The sequence below is a fragment of the Musca vetustissima genome, unplaced genomic scaffold (genome assembly GCF_032173495.1).
Source record: "Musca vetustissima isolate MV318-11 ecotype Yass unplaced genomic scaffold, APGP_CSIRO_Mvet_v1 utg1867, whole genome shotgun sequence".
In the NCBI taxonomy this organism is placed as follows: Eukaryota; Metazoa; Arthropoda; class Insecta; order Diptera; family Muscidae; genus Musca; species Musca vetustissima.
This window is the reverse complement of record NW_026878192.1, coordinates 20339-41027: the sequence shown is the minus strand read 5'-3', so window position 1 is coordinate 41027 and position 20689 is coordinate 20339. Positions and strand designations below refer to the sequence as shown.

Here is a 20689-nt window from a genome sequence, read left to right as displayed (position 1 = left end):
GGAAACTTAACACACACCATTCTGGACCCAATTCAGTACGATGTGCCAAACTTCGTGCAAATCGAAAGATATATAGGGACTTTGGTATACCATTTACATAAAATCGGACTAATATATATATGGGAGCCTATCTAAATCTGAACCTTGCCAAATTTCATCCAATTCGGATAATAAATGCGACCTGTACTTTGTTTACAATTTAAATGGACAGACAGGCGGACGGACGGACATGCATAAATAAAAAGTGATTCTATTCATATTCTCAAAAGGAACCATGTGTCTATCTCGTTTCCTTTTGACTGTTACAAACATATGCAGAAAGACATAATACCCTGTACCACAGTGTGGTGAAGGGTATAAATATCAGTTTGCATCATCTGGTCCTCATATTTATTATAATATATAATTCAAACAAAGTCATCTTCAATAACAGGGCCATAATTTAATCTTGATGGCAGAATTGCAGCATACACCAGATTAAAATGCATCATCAACGTGTAATTGCGTGGGTTATAAGCTGAAGGAATCTTTGGACCTTTTTTATGAAAAAAGGCAGGTCAAGCGTAAAAGTCAATGCCTAGAATTGTAGAAATTACTATGGAGGTGTCACATGCCATACAATTAAACTGCTGCATCAGTCATTTCTCGGCCGTATTATATCGCGTTTTGGAGACCAGAATTGAAATTGCAAACAGACTATTTGACCTGTAAATTAAAAAAAAATCTTGTAGTGAATGTTTTTTATGGAAAACTAAGTTGACCTAATTTTTGCTTGGTCAAAATTAAAGCAACTTTTTGAACTTTTCTTATAAATAAGTAAATTGTGCTAGTAATCGTCAACATGACCATTATTTTTGATTACGATAGCACACCAACGAGGCATTGAATCTATAAGATTTCAAATTTGATCCTTGGGTATACTCCTACTCCTCGCATTCTGAACCTTTGGAAAGAGTTTATGTTTGTCTATGATACTACAAAGATTTTTTAGTAGAGTGAATATCTGATGATAGTGATGCCCATTATAAAATCCAAATTTTTGACATCGAAAATGTCAAAGATTAGTTGAAGTTATTGTCATGCTGAGACACTATGTTAAGGGGTATATTTTCTTCAGCGACGATATCATTATTTTTGATAATTTATGCGCCATTTATTAGTTGCTTTTGTTTTGACCACCAGTGTATGTTTTTCGAGTGATTTTATGAAAATGGCGCACCAAACTCCAAAGGTTTGTTCGATTGAGACGAAATTGTGCATAACCTATTAAATTTATTATAGAATTAAGTGTGTTAAGTTTTGTAGAAATCGGTTCAGATTTAGATACAGCTTCCATATTTATTCGTCCTATTTTACGGAAACTGGCCACCAAACTCCCAAGGTTTACCTGAGATGACATTTTTCATAACTCAACTTCTAGAGTCCAAAAAATGTGCGTGAGGTTTCAATGAAATCGCATCCGATCAGATATAGCACTAATACATATTTTCGTGCGATTTTATGTAAACGGGGTTTGTTGATATTTATTCGGATTTAGATATAGTATCCATGCATAATATCGTACGATTTCATCTAAATGGTGCACCAAATACCCACAGTCTAAAATGAAGTGTATCGAAAATATTTTAATATTATTTTTTTATTAATATGTTCGTCCGATTTCTCGAAATTATGCCATAAATATCGATTGTTCGATTTAAAAAGCATTTGTTCAGTCGATTTGACTAGTTGTTGTTTTAAATCCCTAATATGAGTTTCAGTCCAATTTTCTGTAGTTTTTGACCCATTAACGTCCCATAAACGTCGAAAACGTCATATACCTGTATAAAATGTAATAAATGTAGTAAACGTCATTTATTTGAATATTATTACAATAGAGTTATTTTCAGGAATATACATTATTTTTACATATATATGAGTACTCCTTACTAAAACTTATTAAAAAATTTTAAACTTTTTGGAAAATAAAATTTGAAATTTGATATGGATTTGAGTAAAGCATTCGCAATTTCCAAACTGATTAATGGAAATAGCTATTTTGTCAAAAACCTAATGGTTTTGCTTGGGTTTCCCACGTTTCTGACGTATGTATTATACGTCGGAAATGTATGTCATTTACGTCACTATTTCTGACGGACCATCTCTGGTCAACGTCCTCATGTAAGGTTCCTGAAAGTTTTGAATCCTCACCAAAGGATGTAGTTTATTCGAAGTTTGAACTTAATAACGTTTAATTTTGATTATATTTATTTCGGAATTGTGGGAATTTAGAAGATATTCAAATTTGTTAAATTGAATATACCGTTGCCCGATATTTATTTAAGCAATTCCAAGGGACTGACCACTCATGTTTGTGTTCGTACTTCACAACGCATTGGGGTGGGGGTACCTAATCTGTTGTGATTTTTGATTCCATTCCGTTGATTTGTACACCTTCCCTACTATGCATTCATATGTGCAGAAAACTTGTTTATTTTTAATTAAATATATATCATGGTGGTTTTACATTGAATATTTATTTAAATCACATTTCAATATTTGTAATAACCTTTAAAAAAAGTATCATTACAAATATTTCATTGTTAAAACCTCTATTATTGTTAGATGTGTATTATTTATTTAATATGCAATCATCTAATTGCATTCAATTTTCATAATTTATAATAATATTTATTTTTCGCCCGTTTATTTTTTTAGCGTATTTTTATTATCGTTGATGGTGTGGTGTTTTCACAACGTCATGGGCCAGGTGCCATTTCCAGAAAATTGCCCCAATGTGAAAATTGTTGAATCATTCGATTTGGATAGAGTAAATAAATACGTACATATGTATACACATAACTACTCATACTAATACACTTAATTTTCATTACAGTATATGGGTATTTGGTATGAATATTCAAAATATCCTTTCATTTGGGAAGCGGGACAAAAATGTCAATATGCCATTTATAAAAATAATGGCAACAATACGGTGGCGGTAAAGAATGTCGGAACATTTGTCATGTGAGTATGGAGTGGAAAAATAATCGCATTGAGTCAGGGAACTTGTTCTAATGACGATGATTTATTTTCTTTTGTTAGTGTAAATAAATCGAGCAGTGTCCAGGGTACGGCCAAGGTAATTGCACCCGGCCAATTAGCAGTTGCATTCAGAAATCGTATGTGAATACTTAATAAGAACCGAAAGTCTAGCACTGATAACCTATTTTTGTTTCCATTTTGATTTATTTAGAAGAAGTCAATGAACCAAATTATTTGATATTGGGTACCGACTATGACAATTGGGTTGTTGTCTACAGCTGTAAAAATGTCAGCTCATTTGCACATACAAGTAAGTATTGCTATGCTTATTTTTGTTCATAGATAAGAGTGGATTTTTAAAATATTATTCTAAAAATTTATTAGCGGGGAAGTTTTGGGTCCACAAGCGTGGAGTTTTAAAGTATTTTATTTAGGACTTCTAGAGTGGATTTTAAAATAGGTTTTGAGGATTAACTTGCAGTCCTGAATTTTCAAAATAAATTTTAGGGAATAAAAGCGCAGACTTTAAGAATATTTTTCAAGAGCTACAAGCGTGGATTTTTATACCCTTCACCACACTGTGGTAGAGGGTATTATATCTTTGAGCACAACGTACTGAAATAAGCACAGGTTGAAGTACGTGAGGTTTTGTTGAAATCGGTTCCCATTTAGATAGAGCTACTATATATCTTTCGACCCATTTTATGTTAATGGTTTACATATAGTATCCATAAATAATATCATACCATTTCGTCTAAACGGTGCACCAAATACCCAAAGTCCACAATGAAGGGTATTGAAATTATTATACCCTCCACCATAGTATGGAGGGTATACTAATTTTGTCATTCCGTTTGTAACTCATCGAAATATTCATTTCCGACCCTATAAAGTACATATATTCTTGATCAGGGTAAAATTCTAAGACGATCTAGCCATGTCCGTCTGTCTGTTGTAATCACGCTATCTTCTGAAAGAATTGAGATAGGGTGCTAAAATTTTGCATAGGTTTGCCTTTTGTCTACAGGCAGTCAAGTTCGAAGATGGGGTATATCGGTCCACGTTTAGGCATAGCTCCCATATAACAGTACCTCCCAATTTTCGGAGTTTTGGGGCTCGTGAGCGCGTTTTTCAACTGAATACGCTGAAGTTTGGTAAATTGGGTACTAACTATCTCCACAAAAAATTATAAATATAGGTCCACTTCTTCTGGTAGCTGGTACCTCCTAATTTTCAGTATTTTGGGGGTTTTGATCGTATTTTCCTCCCGAATTTGGCAGTAATTTAGTATGTAGAGTTATTAATTGGTACTAAATCCCTCCACATAAAATCCATTTTTTCGGATAGCCCCCATATAAGGGTATCCCCAATTTTTTGGTATTTTGGGGTTCTTGAGCGCGTTTTTCAACCGAATTCGCTGCAATTTGGTATATAGTAGTCATATATACTAACAAATCTCTCTACCAGAAATGTTTAATATTTGCCCCCTTTTTGTGGTCGTCCTCATATAACCCCCTTTTTATACCCTTCACCACTCTGTGGTACAGGGTATTATGTCTTTGTGCATATGTTTGTAACAGGCAAAAGGAAACGAGGTAGACACATGGCTTCTTTTGAGAGTATGCATAGAATCACTTTTTAAGACGATCTATGCATATCCGTCCGTCTGTCTGTCCATGTTAAATTGTGAACAAAGTGCAAGTCGCATTTATGATCCGAATTGGATAAAATTGGCACAGCTCACAGGACGAACCCTATTGAAATTGGGAAAAATGGGTTCAGATTAAGATATAGCTCGTCTGATTTAATGTACATGGTGTACCAAAGTCCCTATATATCTTTCGATTTGCACGAAATTTGGCATAGTGTAATGAATTAGCTCTAGAATGATGTGTGTTAAGTTTCCTGAAAATCGGTCTAGATTTACATATAGCCCCCATATAAATTTTCGTCCGATTTTATGTAAATGGTGTACCAAAGTCTTTATATGTCTTTCGATTTGCACGAAATATGGCGTGGCGTAATGAATTAACTCTAGAATGATGTGTGTTAAGTTTCCTGAAAATCGGTCCAGATTTAGATATAGTTCCCATCAATGTCAATCGTCCCGGCCGAACTTAACGCTTTTTCACTTGTTTTACATCAAAGTAGACACAGCTTCCAACCAAAAAAAGTTTGGAGGTCAATATCATGGAAAGTTTGCAACGGCAGGTCAATTAACCCAAAACTATTCACTTTTTGTCCTTGGCTTGGCTTCAGCTATGTTAACAAATGATTATTTCAATGAGTTAGTAACGGAAAACAAACTTAATATACCCTCCATACTTCGGTGGAGGGTATGTATGTATGTTATTGATCGTAGGGTTAAGTCGGTTCACATGTAGACACTGTTCACATATTTAATTTAGCCCAATTTCATGTCAATGATTCTTCAAAAATACGAGGTCTCTTAGGATACATCGCTTGAATATAACAAAAGTTGTAAATGGCATCATATAGTATATTCTACTACATATTCTTCCTAAGATTTTAGATAGGCTCTCCAAAGACATGAAATCGGCATTCCTATGTTTTCATAGACCTTTTCCACTTTTACCCGATTTATGTTCAGAAACCCTTATAACTACGAATAAATTGTACACCAGCATAAACCGTCGGATTCGTTTAAATATTTACCATAAATATATTCCATTATTTATGTTTGTTATTTAAAAATCAAAATACTTCCCAGAAGATGAAATTCGATGAATTTTGTAATATTGAAAATTAATAATTTAATACAAATATTGACCTCAAGTTCGATCAACCATTTATAAATTATAAACATTCGAAAGGTCGAAAAATCATAATCATTATATCTCATTTAGCATAATGAGAATACATTCACAGGAAACAGAACCGGATCACAACATTTTTGAACCTGATTTTCAAATAATAAATCCGAATTTGTACCGGTTTTAATCAACTGATTTTAAAGCTAACAACATTGTTAATCACATGTTAAAAAATCTCTGCTTAAAATTCAGCCAAAACGAATTCACAGTGAATATTGGATTTTGCCTCATTCAACACCCCTCTCTGTATATTTTTTTTCTATGCAAATATAAAAAATACCATAGTTGACCATGTCGTCTATCATAGCTTTTTTATACCCTTCACCACACTGTGGTACAGGGTATTATGTCTTTGTGCATATGTTTGTAACAGACAAAAGGAATCGAGATAGACCATTGGTTCCTTTTGAGAATATGCATAGAATCACTTTCTGAGTCGATTTATGCATGTCCGTCCGTCCGTCCGTCTGTCCACCCGTCTGTTGATGTTAAATTGTAAACAAAGTACAGGTCGCATTTATAATCCGATTTGGCTGAAATTTGGTACAGCTCATTTATTTGGCCCAAGGACGAACCCTATTGAAATTGGGAAAAATCGGTTCAGATTTAGATATAGCTACCATATATATTTTTGTCCGAAATACGGACTTTAGACCCTGCAAATCATTCGATTTGCACGAATTTTTGCATAGCGTACTGAATTAAGTCTATAATGATGTGTGCCAAGTTTCGGTTCAGATTTAGATATAGCTCCCATATATAGTTTCGCCCGATTTTTGGTAAATGGTGCACCGAAGTCCCAGAAAATCTTTGGAGTTGCACGATTTTTGGTATAGCGTACTGAATTAAGTCTAGAATGATATGTGCTAAGTTTTGTGAAAATCGGTTCAGATTTAGATATAGCTCCCATATATAGTTTCGCCCGATTTTTGGTAAATGGTGCACCAAAGTCCCAGAAAATCGTTCGATTTGCACGAATTTTGGTATAACGTACGGAATTAATTCTAGAATGATGTGTGCCAAGTTTCGTAAAAATCGGTTCAGATTTAGATATAGCTCCCATATATATTTTCGTCCGATTGTAGGTAAATGGTGCACCAAAATCCCTAAAAATCTTTCGATTTGCATGAAATTCAATACGCTATGCAAATGTGGATTTATAAGTAAATGAAGAACTCAAAATGTGGCCGAACATGTGACAAGTTTCGATGAAATCGGTTTAGATTTCGATATTTTGCTTTAAATTTATTTACATAATTTTGTCCCATTGTAAGAAGCAACTCTATATCTGACCAAAATTTAATATAGGTTGCAGAATGACATGTTTAAGTTCATGTTAATGGTCCTTCAAAAATGCGACGTCTGTTAGGATCCCATCTGTTGAATATACCAAAAGTGGTGAAGGGTATCATATAGTCGGTCGCGTCCGACTTTACTACTTTTCTTACTGGTTTATAATTAAATATTATTTCAATACAATTTACAATCTAATACTGCTTATCAATGTCAATCTAACTACTCAACCCAGTTTCTTCATTGATTGCTATACCTTTTCTACAGGGCTTAATGTAATTAATTATGCAAAATGTAAAAACAATTAGAAATTGTCTCACACACGCACGCACTTCACACGTGTAAGTCATATACAAAATACTACATATAATTATTTTTATGCTTTTATAATTAATTACAGTGAGGACATTGCGGTTATTCGCAAAGAAACGATTTATGAGAAATTATAACTAATTGCCCCTCAGTCCATCAAACACAAAACCTCACATTTTTAAAACTCTTCCTGTTCTCATGTTTATTTTCAGAAATCATTTGGATATTAAGCCGTCAACGACAACCCAGCGAAGAGGCCATTCGTGCCGCAAAACAAGTCATCAAAGATAATAATTTGTCCGAAGAATTTCTAATGAAATCAACCCAAACCGATTGCCCAGATGTCAACGACAACGACGAGAATGGCAGTGACCAAGTTGCCGACGCTTCAACTGTCTCAGATCAATCGATTGATTTCAGTTCAACAACACCGTCGAATGTCATTCAGACGGCATGAGAATTGCTTGGGCGTCTTATCAGACGCATCGTTGAGATGTTTATGTCATTTATGTATTTTATGCGACGTTCATTGTACACTTTATAGACTTGAGTGAATTGTAATTTTTTATTGCATTGTTTTTTTTTAAGTAACTAAGGTAAAGTTTAATGTCAAATGATTTCGAAGAACACATGCTGTATAATTGATACACTGAAAAAGAAATTGCTTTGTAGTTTTATTTTTTTTCAATTTTTTAATGTTTATATAAATAAATCATATTATTTTCTGTCTATAATAACCTTTATTTTAACTGTACGAGTTCAATATTTGAGGAGAGCAATATAATTTGGCATATGTAACTAGTACGCGGAGCGATATCGTCGGAAGGTCCGAACATATGATACCCTACGCAACTACCACTGTACTTAAATCTTATGCGGATATCCCTGTACAAATGTCAGTATATGTTTTTTGTGAAATGAAACTAAATTATTTTTGGGAGCTACATGTAAATCTGGACCCACTTGAGCAACCATGGCATACAATATTTGGTATGCTGCAGCACAGTGCCATGTCCACAATTTTATCTTGCTAGGATAAACCTTTGTTATTTGGTGCACAAATTGCACGAACTCAAACGAAACGATTGTAACGACACAAGTTCCATCCGGTTTGCTGGGATAGCTCACGGGGACCAGGGTCTGCCACAGAAATTTATTGAAGTGACCGAGAGAGTGATAACGCTGATCGATTTGGCTTTTAGGCAAATGTTTAGTTTTATTTACTTATTTGGGGTGATGAACAAAGTTTTTATTATAGTGTAACCAGCGGAGTAACGATCTTCCTGCTGCTTACGTCGGTGACATGGCTAAGTACACCGGTAGATCGTTCTTAGTCCTATCATGTCCTTTGAGAAGACCTGGATCCAAAACTCTGAATGGGCCCGTTCTAGTGGAGAACTGGGTAAGTATTCCGATTTGGTAATTCCTTGGGGAGACCTGGATAAGTACTCCTGTCAGCGTTTTGATAATGAGCTGTCCAGTGGTCTAAGTCGTGATTGAATTTAGAGCGACACCACAGGTAAGGCCGAGATGCCAGAGGTCCGAGGGCTTTGGACACCCCAAGAAGAAGTGCGGGGACCCGAGGGATGCAGACACCTCAAGGGGGGTTCCTACTGAGCTATATCGCGTGGGACCCAAGGGTTGCGGACACTTCAAGGGGTTTCCTAATGATCTAGATCGCGGGGACCCAAGGGTTGCGGACACCTCAAGGGGAGTTCCTAACGAAACATTACACGGCGGACCCAAGGGTTGCGGACACCTCAAGGGGTTCCTAACGAGACAAGACACGGGGGAGCCAAGGGTTGCGGACACCTCAAGGGGGTTCCTACTGAGCTAGATCGCGGGGACCCAAGGGTTGCGGACACCTCAAGGGGATTCCTACTGAGACAAGACGCGAAGGGTACCCAGGGTTACGAACACCGCTAAGTTCCTGGAAAAATGTGACGCACCACTCTGACTCACGTGTTTTCCACCTGCACCGAGTGGAATTCTCGAATTTGATCGCGCACTTTACATTTGTTATACCTTGGACGCTTGTTCACCGACATATTCCTTGTTGATCGGCTCCCCCTTTTTTATAGAGAAAGTACCACGTAATAGGTACCTCACTATTTGTGATTTTGGACACTAATTATGTCTCTCCCACATATTATTGGCACCTATTACCTAACGGTTAACTTGCACACACAATTTGAATTCATATCTTATTCATAATGATCAAATATACAACAAGAATTAAAAAACGAAAAACGAGGCAGCGACTTTCGTCGTCACAAGATATAGGGGTTATATCTACATATGAATGCGAAATCCAATACACCTTATTTTAGCTCCAATTTGGTACGTTGTGCACAAATTCGTCCCAATCGGAAAAATTTTAGCTATTTCATTCACCATTTCTATAAAACCGGACAAAAAATATAAACAAACCTTAACACTAGTCATTCTATATTCGATTTAATATGCTAAACATAATATCGTGCAATGGATAGTGATCTATGGTGTACCATTAACTAAAACTATGCTAAATCTGAATCGATTTCAACGAAACTTCGCATACGTCTATCTGGACCAATTTCAGTACGCTGCGCCAAATTTTGTCTCAATCACACATATTGGGAGTTTGATAAACCCTTTAGATAAAATCGGACGAAAGGGGAGCTATAACTGATCCGATTTCAATTAAACATAAAACACACTATTCTAATCTCAATTAGATAAGTTCCCGTACAAAATTCAAGTGACGCAAAGAATGTTGCCTGCGGACAAGCCTCGTCGATTGGAATGGGCCCAAAAGTCATCGAAATGACCGAAGATGACGAGCAATTTTGGAACAAAATTATCATGTCCGATGAAGCCCATTTCACATTGAATGGGACCGTAAATAAGCAAAATTGCGGTTTTTACGCAACTGAAAATCCTCAGGAGATTCAAGAAGTGCCTCTTCATGACGAAAAAATCACAGTTTGGTGCGGCGTTAGTGCGAAAACGGTCATTGGGCCGTTTTTCTTCCAAAATGAAAATGGCCATGCTGTTACCATCAATCAGGAGCGTTATCGCGACATGATGACCAATTTTGTGATGCCAATTATTCGTCGAAAGCGTATGAGGCAGTTCTGGTTTCAACAAGACGGCGCTCCACCGCACACAAGTCGCATAACAATCGATTTTCTGAAGAATTTTTTTCCGGGCCGTTTGATGTCGAAAAGTGGTGATTTGGACTGGCCACCGCGTTCACCCGATTTGTCGCCGCTTGACTTCTTCTTGTGGGGATATTTGAAGTCAAAGGTTTACGTTAACAGGCCAAGGACCGTAGAAGAGCTCAAGGACAACATTCGTGAAGAAATAGCCGCTATTCCGGTCGAAATTTTTGCAAAAACTATGGAAAATGCAGCAAAAAGGGCAATATGAGAGATATCATATTCAAAAAATTATGTAAACAAATCTACTTGGAACAAATTAAATGATTAACATTGCCAACCGCCAAATTTTTATTTTTTTCTTTGATTTAAAAAAAACATGGGTCCGTCGAATATTGGCAACCCTGTATATAAAATCGAACGAAGTTATATATGGGAGCTAAATCTGAACCGAATTCAAGAAAACTTCACAGACCTCAAAGTGGACCTAATTCAGTACGCTGGGCAAAATTGGGTCTCAATCGGAAAAATTGGTAAGTTTGTGCCCTATTAACCTAAAATCGGACGAAAATATATATGGGAACTATATCTATATCTGATCCGATTTTAATAAAACTTAACACACTCTATCCTAGTCGCAATCCCATACGTTATGCCAAATTTTGTAGCACCATTTACATGAAATCGGATGAAGCTATATTTGGGAGCTATAGATAAATCTGAACCGATGTTAATGAAACTTAACACAATTTATCCTAGTCTCAATTCGATGCGTTATGCCAAATTTTGTCTAAATCGGACAAATATTGGGAGTTTGGTGCACCATTTACCAAAAATTGAACGAAACTATATATGGGAGCTACGTCTAAATATGAACCGATTTCCACAAAGTTCGGTGTACACAATTATGTTTCAATTGGACAAACATTGGCTGTTTGGTGCAACATTCAGATAAAATCGGACGAACATATATATGGGAGCTATATATAGATCTGAACTGACTTTCTCCAATTTCAATAGGGTTCGTCCTTGGGCCAAATAAGTGAGCTGTGTCAAATGTCTTCTAAATTGAGTCATAAATGCGATCTGTCCTTTTTTTCAAAGGTACATGGACAGACGGACATGCATAAATCAACTCAGAAAGTGATTCTATGGATATTCTCAAATTTGCAGGCAGTCGCACATCGAACAAAAATCCGTACATAGGAAGTCGCCGGATATTTCTAGAAAATTGCATATATCACGAATCTGAAAGGATATGGAATAATCAGAGAAATTGAAATTGGTTAATTCTATGGATTCGATTCTTTAGTCCTTTCGCAATTATTAATTACAACAGACTGCTAGTACGTCCTGATATACCATTAAGTAGTGAGGCCATTCTAAAATACATCTGAAATAATAGTCATGGACAAAATAAATGCTGTGCAATAAAATACACGTACACGCGTTCGCACGTGTTCGTGTAATACATATAGAGATTCAGAAAAAGATATAAACTTACATCTTATATAACAATGTCGTTTAACAAGAGCTCTGTATAAGAATAAGTCATATGTATGTCTTTTTGAGAGAGTATATCCTTACATAGTAAGTGGTTCGCATAGTTTTCTGTGAATTGTACAGCATTCGCTTTTGTTTTATTTCATATGCAATTTATACACAAAAAACAAATATTGTCATATTCGTTGCACGTACAAAATATCACTATGCTGTGAGAAAACTTAAACCATGGCAAGTCTTTACAATGTCTGCAGTTGTGTAAGTATGTAGATACAATACACCAAAATATGTCACTGAATAAACTATTTTGAAGTTGGCACGAAGAAAAAAAATTAGGAAAATTTTCATAGTTATTGAGTTTTATTTGTTCGTTTAGTTTATATGTGCAATACTTTTACGATTCAAGATAACGCTAGAATTAAACGTAATATGGTAAATATCGAAGGCTGTACTCGTAAGTCAATTGCAAAGAATTCTATAAATAAGTTCAGGCTATTTACATTTCCGATATTATGTACTGTTCTTGATATCCCAGAGAGATTTACATTGGTTTATCTGTGGGAGCTGGTCATTGTGTGAGAAAATTTTACTTCTTCAATATTGATGTTATATAAAGGGAACACTCCTATAAATCTGCGATTGGTTTTATGGAAATTCTAAATAAATTTTGTTATACTTATTTTCAAATTATATTGTCAGAAGTTACATCCTTAGATCAGGAAAACACTATATGACCATCTGATCCCATATCAATACCTAGGGCCAAATCGGTAGTGTATAAAAAAACAAATTCATTGACGAATTTTTATTATTTGTTAAATTCGAAAAAAAAAGATCCACATACCTTCCGCTATTATCAACATTTACTATAACTTAAATAACCTTTGGCCAAAAATAGGCATGCTTCAAAATAAATTGAAATAACATTACGACTAACTGTTCGCCTACGTGCACCTAACGTCATACATGTGATTGGGACTTTGGCTAAAAATTGTGACAAGTGTGCTACCATAATTTCCTCACAATACGTTAGTACAAAAGTTACAGCAAAATATGTTGTTAACTTCATATAACATTAGGGTAGATCCCTTAATTGAGTCTACAGTATGTCTGTTTTGATGATCATCGGTCAACAATTTGCAGCTTAAATATTTTTCCACCTGGAAGACTAAGATAAAGTAACGAAGTGGAAGAAAAGTGGGAAGCATAACGGGTGAACGCCACTTATTGTCACCAAATTATTGTATGGCTGGGAATTTGACTTCGAGAGTTTAAATCCAGTGGTAGTTGTGTTTGGCATCACATGGTCTATGAGGTCCGGCTAATAATGTTTAAATTTTTCTCTTTTATAGCATTGATAGTCCAATGCTATAAACATGACATTTTTTACAATTTTCTCTGAGAAATTATGAGTGCCATGGGTATGGATTTTTTAAAAACAATCATCAAATTAACTTCTTTATATAAGATATATAACATATAAGTGAAATAAATCAATTAATTACTTTAAAATAAAGAAGTAAAACCGTCGTTGAGTTCGTCCGGACCAAACATTTTATACCCTTCAACATAAGGTGGACATTAAAAATTCCTGCAATTGCTGGACACCTTCACATATATCGAGTCTGTGTCATGGTAAATTTTTGGTAGAAAGATTTGATACCCAATGAGAAAGTAATTACAACCAATTGGGGTGAAAAATGGAAAACGTTGTATCGTAAAAAGTGGACCAATATTGATAAATCTTGGTAGGAAGATGTGTTAAGAATCGACTCCACATTTGGTCCAAAGAAGTTGAAGAAGATTAGGCCATACAAGCTTCCGTGGTATACGAAAGGTCTTAAAAATTTAGGAATAAGTTTCATAAACGTTTTATGTTGCATAGAGATTCTGAAGACGATGTCAAATATGAGCAGAACCAAAGGTAATTCAATTTTTTAAACAAATTCATGTACAATCAATACACCGTAGCTAAAGAAAACGAAATAAAAACTTATCCTAAATGTTTTTGGTCTTTCGTCAAGTCCAAAACAAAAACATCTGACATTTCCTCCACAGTAACATATAATGGTATATATTCGCCATCTGGGTTTGATATCAATATGTTTGCCAGTTTCCTTAAATCAAAATCTTCCAGTAAATAATAAATGGGCAAACCAAAGTTTTCTGTCTGCAATTAAATTAGATAACATATCAATTTCTAATGATGATACTAAATAGCATTAGTGCGCACTTTCTTAGAAATTCTTCTCATTCCATTCTAGCTCCTATATTAACATATATTTTCATTTTATATTTTTAAAAGTGCGAAAAAGATAATGTAGCCTGCTATAGCATATAGCATAATTATTTTGTGTTTCTAAAGTATTTAAACATGTTATCCACAAAAAAAAAAAAAAAAAAAAAACTAGTTATACCCTACACAATTATGTTGTCTAACCAATGTTTTTGGTAAAGATCGGTTAATATTTAGGGGATGAAATGGACCAAATACTTCATTTTTTGGTTTTCCTGGTCCATCCAAAGGCCGCAATATAGGTCCGAAAATCTTGAAATTTTACATGGAGAAGGGAATCGGGCCAAAAAATAATGTTTTTTGAGTCGATCTATAGTTGCATCGGGCAAGAGGGTGCAACTATCACGAAGTATTGCCCAGGCTCGGAATGACTATACTGGCCCGCTCATTGGTTTTTGCTTGCAAGTCTATTATTTCATTTTTTTACAGAATACTGTTTATCTACTTTTGAGCTTGGAACCTATTTATTGCATTTTACTTGCAAAATTGCAACAAAAAACCAGTAAGGAAAGTAGTAAAGTCGGACGGGGCCGACTATATGATACCCTTCACCACTATGGGTATATTAAACAGGACTATTAACATGAAATATATATGGGAGCTATATAGACCGATTTTCTCGAAACTTGGCAGACATCACTCTAGGCTCAATTCAGTACGTTATGCCAAATTTCGTGCAAATCGAAGGATATATAGGGACTTTGGTGCACCATTTATATGAAATCGGGCGAAACTATATATGATTTTCACGAAACTTAGCAAATTGCCAGATATATATATAATCGAAAGATATATAAGTACTTTGTGGCACCATTTACATGAAATCAGACGAAACTATATATGGAAGCTATATCTTAATCTGGACCGATTTTCTCGAAACTAGGCCGACATCACTCTAGGCTTAATTCAGTACGATATGCCAAATTTTGTGCAAATCGAAAGATATATAGGGACTTTGGGGCACCATTTACATGAAATCGGACGAAACTATATATGGGAGCTATATCTAAATCAGGACCGATTTACACGAAACTTGGCAGACATCACTCTAGGCTTAATGCAGTACGATATGCCAAATTTCGTGCAAATCGAAAGACATATAGGGAGTTTGGGGAACCATTTACATGAAATCGGACGAAACTATATATGGGAGGTATATCTAAATCTGAACCGATTTTCTTAAAACTTGGCAGACATCACTCTAGACTCAATTCAGTACGTTATGCCAAATTTCGTGCAAATCGAAAGATATATACATTTACATGAAATCGGACGAAACTATATATGGGAGCTATATCTAAATCAGGACCGATTTTCACGAAACTTGGCAGACATCACTCTAGGCTTAATGCAGTACGATATGCCATATTTCGTGCAAATCAAAATATATATAGGGACTTTGGTGCACCATTTACATGAAATCGGACGAAACTATATATAGGAGCTATATCTAAATCTGAACCGATTTTCACGAAACTTGGCAGACATAATTCTAGGCTCAATTCAGTACGTTATGCCAAAATTGGTGCATATCGAAAGATATATAGGGACTTTTGATGCACCATTTACATGAAATCGGACGAAACTATATATGGGAGCTATATCTAAATCTGGACCGATTTTCATGAAACTTGGCAGACATCACTCTAGACCTAAATGATTAGGCTGTACCAAATGTCGTGCAAATCGAAAGATATATAGAGACCGAGCTATATCTAAATCTGAACCGATTTTTCCCAATTTCAATAGGGTTCGTCCTTAGGCCGAATAAGTGACCTATGCCAAATTTCATCCAATTCGGATCATAAATGCGACCTATACTTTGTTTACAATTTAACATGGACAGACAGACGGACGGAAAGACGGACGGACGGACGGACATGCATAAATCGACTTCAAAAGTGATTCTATGCATATTCTCAAAAGGAACCATGTGTCTATCTCGTTTCCTTTTGCCTGTTACAAACATATGCGCAAAGACATAATACCCTGTACCCCAGTGTGGTGAAGGGTATAAAAATAGTACAAAAACCAGTAAGGAAAGTAGTAAAGTCGGACGGGGCCGACTATATGATACCCTTCACCACTATGGGTATATTAAACAGGACTATTAACATGTAATTGGATGAAAAAAAGTAATATTTATCTAAATGTGAATCTACCTAGATCTATCCATAAAGTATGTTAATCGACTTCAAACAAATATAAATAAGTCCGTTGGGCTATGTCTGTACTTCTAGAAAACGCAACTACGTAATTGTATGCTCAATTTTGTGCGTTGTGCACAATTTGATGTCAATCTGACTAACATGAGGAGTCTGATGCCCAATTTACTTGAAATCGGTCGAAAATATATATGGAAGCTCTATCCAAATATTAAGCGATTTCAAACAAACTTTCTATTGGTTCCTTAGTACGTCAATTACTTAAAATCAATCTATAATAAAATGGAGCTATATCTAAATCTGGACCGATTTTCACGAAACTTAGCATCATTTTAGGCTCAATTCAGTACGTTATGACAAATTTCGTGCAAATCGAAAGTTATATAGGGACTTTGGGGCACCATTTACATGAAATCGTACGAAACTATATGTGGGAGCTATATCTAAATCTGGGCCGATTTTCTCGAAACTTGGTAGACATCATTCTAGGCTCAATTCAGTGCGTTATGCCAAATTTCGTGCAAATCGAAAGTTATATAGGGACTTTGAGGCATCATTTACATGAAATCGGACGAAACTATATATGGGAGCTATATCTAAATCTGGACCGATTTTCTCCAAACTTGGCAGACATCACTCTAGGCTTAATTCAGTACGTTATGCCAAATTTCGTGCAAATCAAAAGATATATAGGGACTTTGGGGCACCATTTACATGAAATCGTACGAAACTATATATGGGAGCTATATCTAAATCTGGACCGATTTTCTCGAAACTTGGTAGACATCACTCTAGGCTTGATTCAGTACGTTATGCCAAATTTCGTGCAAATCAAAAGATATATACGGACTTTGGGGCACCATTTACATGAAATCGTACGAAACTATATATGGGAGCTAAATCTAAATCTGGACCGATTTTCTCCAAACTTGTTAGACATCATTCTAAGCTCAATTCAGTACGTTATGCCAAATTTCGCGCAAATCGAAAGATATATAGGGACTTTGGGGCACCTTTTACATGAAATCGGACGAAACTATATATGGGAGCTATATCTAAATCTGGACCGATTTTCTCCAAACTTGGCAGACATCACTCTAGGCTTAATTCAGTACGTTATACCAAATTTCGTGCAAATCAAAAGATATATAGGAACTTTGGGGCACCATATACATGAAATCGGACGAAACTATATATGGGAGCTATATCTAAATCTGGACCGATTTTCACGAAACTTGGCAGACATCATTCTAGACCTAAATGATTAAGCTGTACCAAATTTCGTGCAAATCGAAAGATATATAGGGGCCGTTTACATTAAATCGGTTAAATATATATATGGGAGCTATATCTAAATCTGAACCGATTTTTCCCAATTTCAATAGGGTTCGTCCTTGGGCCGAATAAGTGACCTATGCCAAATTTCATTCAATTCGGATCATAAATGCGACCTGTACTTTGTTTACAATTTAACATGGACAGACAGACAGACGGACGGACATGCATAAATCGACTTAGAAAGTGATTCTATGCATATTCTCAAAAGGAACCATGTGTCTATCTCGTTTCCTTTTGCCTGTTACAAACATATGCACAAAGACATAATACCCTGTACCACAGTGTGGTGAAGGGTATAAATATTACCAATGACATCTCATCTTGCTTTACAAAATCTAACTATGTTATTTATGCCGATAACTTAAAAATATTTCATAAAGTAAGTCATTTGCTGATGTATTTGATCTGCAGAATGACTTGGACAACGTTCAACGCTGGTGTAATGCGAATAAACTTATTTTAAATCTGCCTACTTAATAAATTAACTTTATCCCATGACCTTGGAGTGATTTTTATACCCTTCACCACAGGGTATTATGTCTTTGTGCATATGTGCACCAAAGTCCTTATATATACTTCGATTTGTACGAAATTTAGTATAACGTACTGAAGTAAGCCTAGAATGATGTCTGCCAAGTTTCGTGAAAATCGGTCCAGATCTAGATATAGCTCCCATATATAGATTCGTCCGATTTCATGTAAATGGTGTACCAAAGTCCCAAAATATCTTTCGATTTGCACGAAATTTCGAACAGCGTACTAAATTAGGTCTAGAACGAGGTGTGTTAAGTTTCGCGAAAATCGGTCCAGATTTGGATATAGCTCCGATATCTTTCGATTTGCACGAAATTTAGCACGGGGCACTGAATTAGGTCTAGAATGATGTATGTTAAGTTTTCTGAAAATCGGTCCTGATTTAGATATATCTCCCATATATATTTTTGTCCGATTTAATGTAAATGGTGTACCAAAGTCCCTACATATCTTTCGATTTGTACGAAATTTGACATAGCGTAATGAATTAGTTCCATAATGATGTCTGTTAAGTTTTCTGAAAATCTGTAATGATTTAGATATAGCTCCCATGCATATTTTCGTCCGATTTTAGGTATATGGTGTAGCAAAGTCCCTATATATCTTTCGATTTGGACGACATTTAGCACAACGTACTGTATTAGGTCTAGAATGATGTGTTTTAAGTTTCTTGAAAATCGGTCCAGATTTAGATATAGCTCATATATATATATTTTTGTCCAATTTAATGTATATGGTGTACCGTCGCTGTATATCATTCGATTTGCACGAAATTTGGCACTGAGTACCGAATTAGGCCTAGAATGATGTGTGCTAAGTTTCGTGAAAATCGGTCCAGATTTAGATATAGCTCCCATATATATTTCCGTCCGATTTAATGTAAATTGTGCACCAAAGTCCCTACATATACTTCGATTTGTACGAAATTTAGTATAACGTACTGAATTGAGCCTAGAATGATGTCTGCCAAGTTTCGTGCAAATCGGTCCAGATTTAGATAGCGCACCCATATATATTTTCGTCCCATTTAATGTAAATGGTGTACCAAAGTCCCTACATATCTTTCGATTTGTACGAAATTTGACATAGCGTAATGAATTCGTTCCATAATGATATCAGTTAAGTTTCTTGAAAATCTGTAAAGATTTAGATATAGCTCCCATACATATTTTCGTCCGATTTTAGCAAAGTCCCTATATATCTTTCGATTTGGACGAAATTTAGCACAACGTACTAAATTAGGTCTAGAATGATGTGTTTTAAGTTTCTTGAAAATCGTTCCAGATTTAAATATAGCTCACATATATATTTTTGTTCGATTTAATGTATATGGTGTACCGTCGCTGTATATCTTTCGATTTGCACGAAATGTGGCACTGCGTACTGAATTAGGTCTAGAATGATGTGTGCTATGTTTCCTGAAAATCGGTCCAGATTTACATATAGCTCCGATATATATTTTCGTCCGATATAGCTCCGATATATATCTTTCGATTTGTACGAAATTTGGCACTGCGTAATGAGTTAGTTCTATAATGATGTGTTTTGATTTTCCTGAAAATCTGTCCAGATTTAGATATAGCTCCCATATATATTTTCGTCGGATTTTAGATAAATGGCGCTCCAAAGTCCCCATATATCCTTCGATTTGCACGAAATTTGGCACATCGTACTGAATTAAGCCTAGAATGAAATGGTGTACCAAAGTCCGTATATATCCTTGGATTTGCACGAAATTTGTCATAGCGTACTGAATTAAGTCTTGAGTGATGTGTGTTAAGTTTCGTGAAAATCGGTTCAGATTTAGATATAGAGTAAATGATGCACAAAAGGCGTAGCGTACTGTATTGGGTGTAGAATGATTTGTGGTAATTTACGGGAAAATCGGTTCAAATCTCGATGTAGCTACCACTTATACATATATATATATTTGTCTGATTTTACATAAATGGTGCACCAAACTCCTAATGTTTTTCCAATTAACACGGAATTTTGCACAACGTATAACAATTTTGTTATAAATCGTTTCCCATAAATTTGTCCCATGGTACGCAGACGATTCCAAATCTCCCCGAATGAAATTAAATTTAGCATAGGTTGTAGAAAGACATGAGTATGTTCCTTCGAGTGAACACTGACATGTAATTGTTAGGATACATATGTACAATATACCCAAAGTGGTGAAGGGTATCATATAGTCGGCCCAGTCCGACTTTACCACTTTCCTTACTGGTTTTGTATATATAACTC

General features: G+C 35.4%; 1 protein-coding gene across 1 annotated transcript; it reads left to right on the top strand.

Annotated features, from left to right (window-relative positions):
• Positions 1–2701: 2701 nt before the first annotated feature.
• LOC133322989 (apolipoprotein D-like) lies at positions 2702–8002 on the top strand. The gene is made up of 5 exons (XM_061531940.1): positions 2702–2809; positions 2876–3006; positions 3085–3161; positions 3236–3334; positions 7676–8002. The coding sequence occupies exons 1-5, from the start codon at positions 2717–2719 to the stop codon at positions 7918–7920; spliced, it is 645 nt and encodes a 214-aa protein (XP_061387924.1). The 5' UTR covers positions 2702–2716; the 3' UTR covers positions 7921–8002.
• The last annotated feature ends 12687 nt before the right edge of the window (positions 8003–20689 follow it).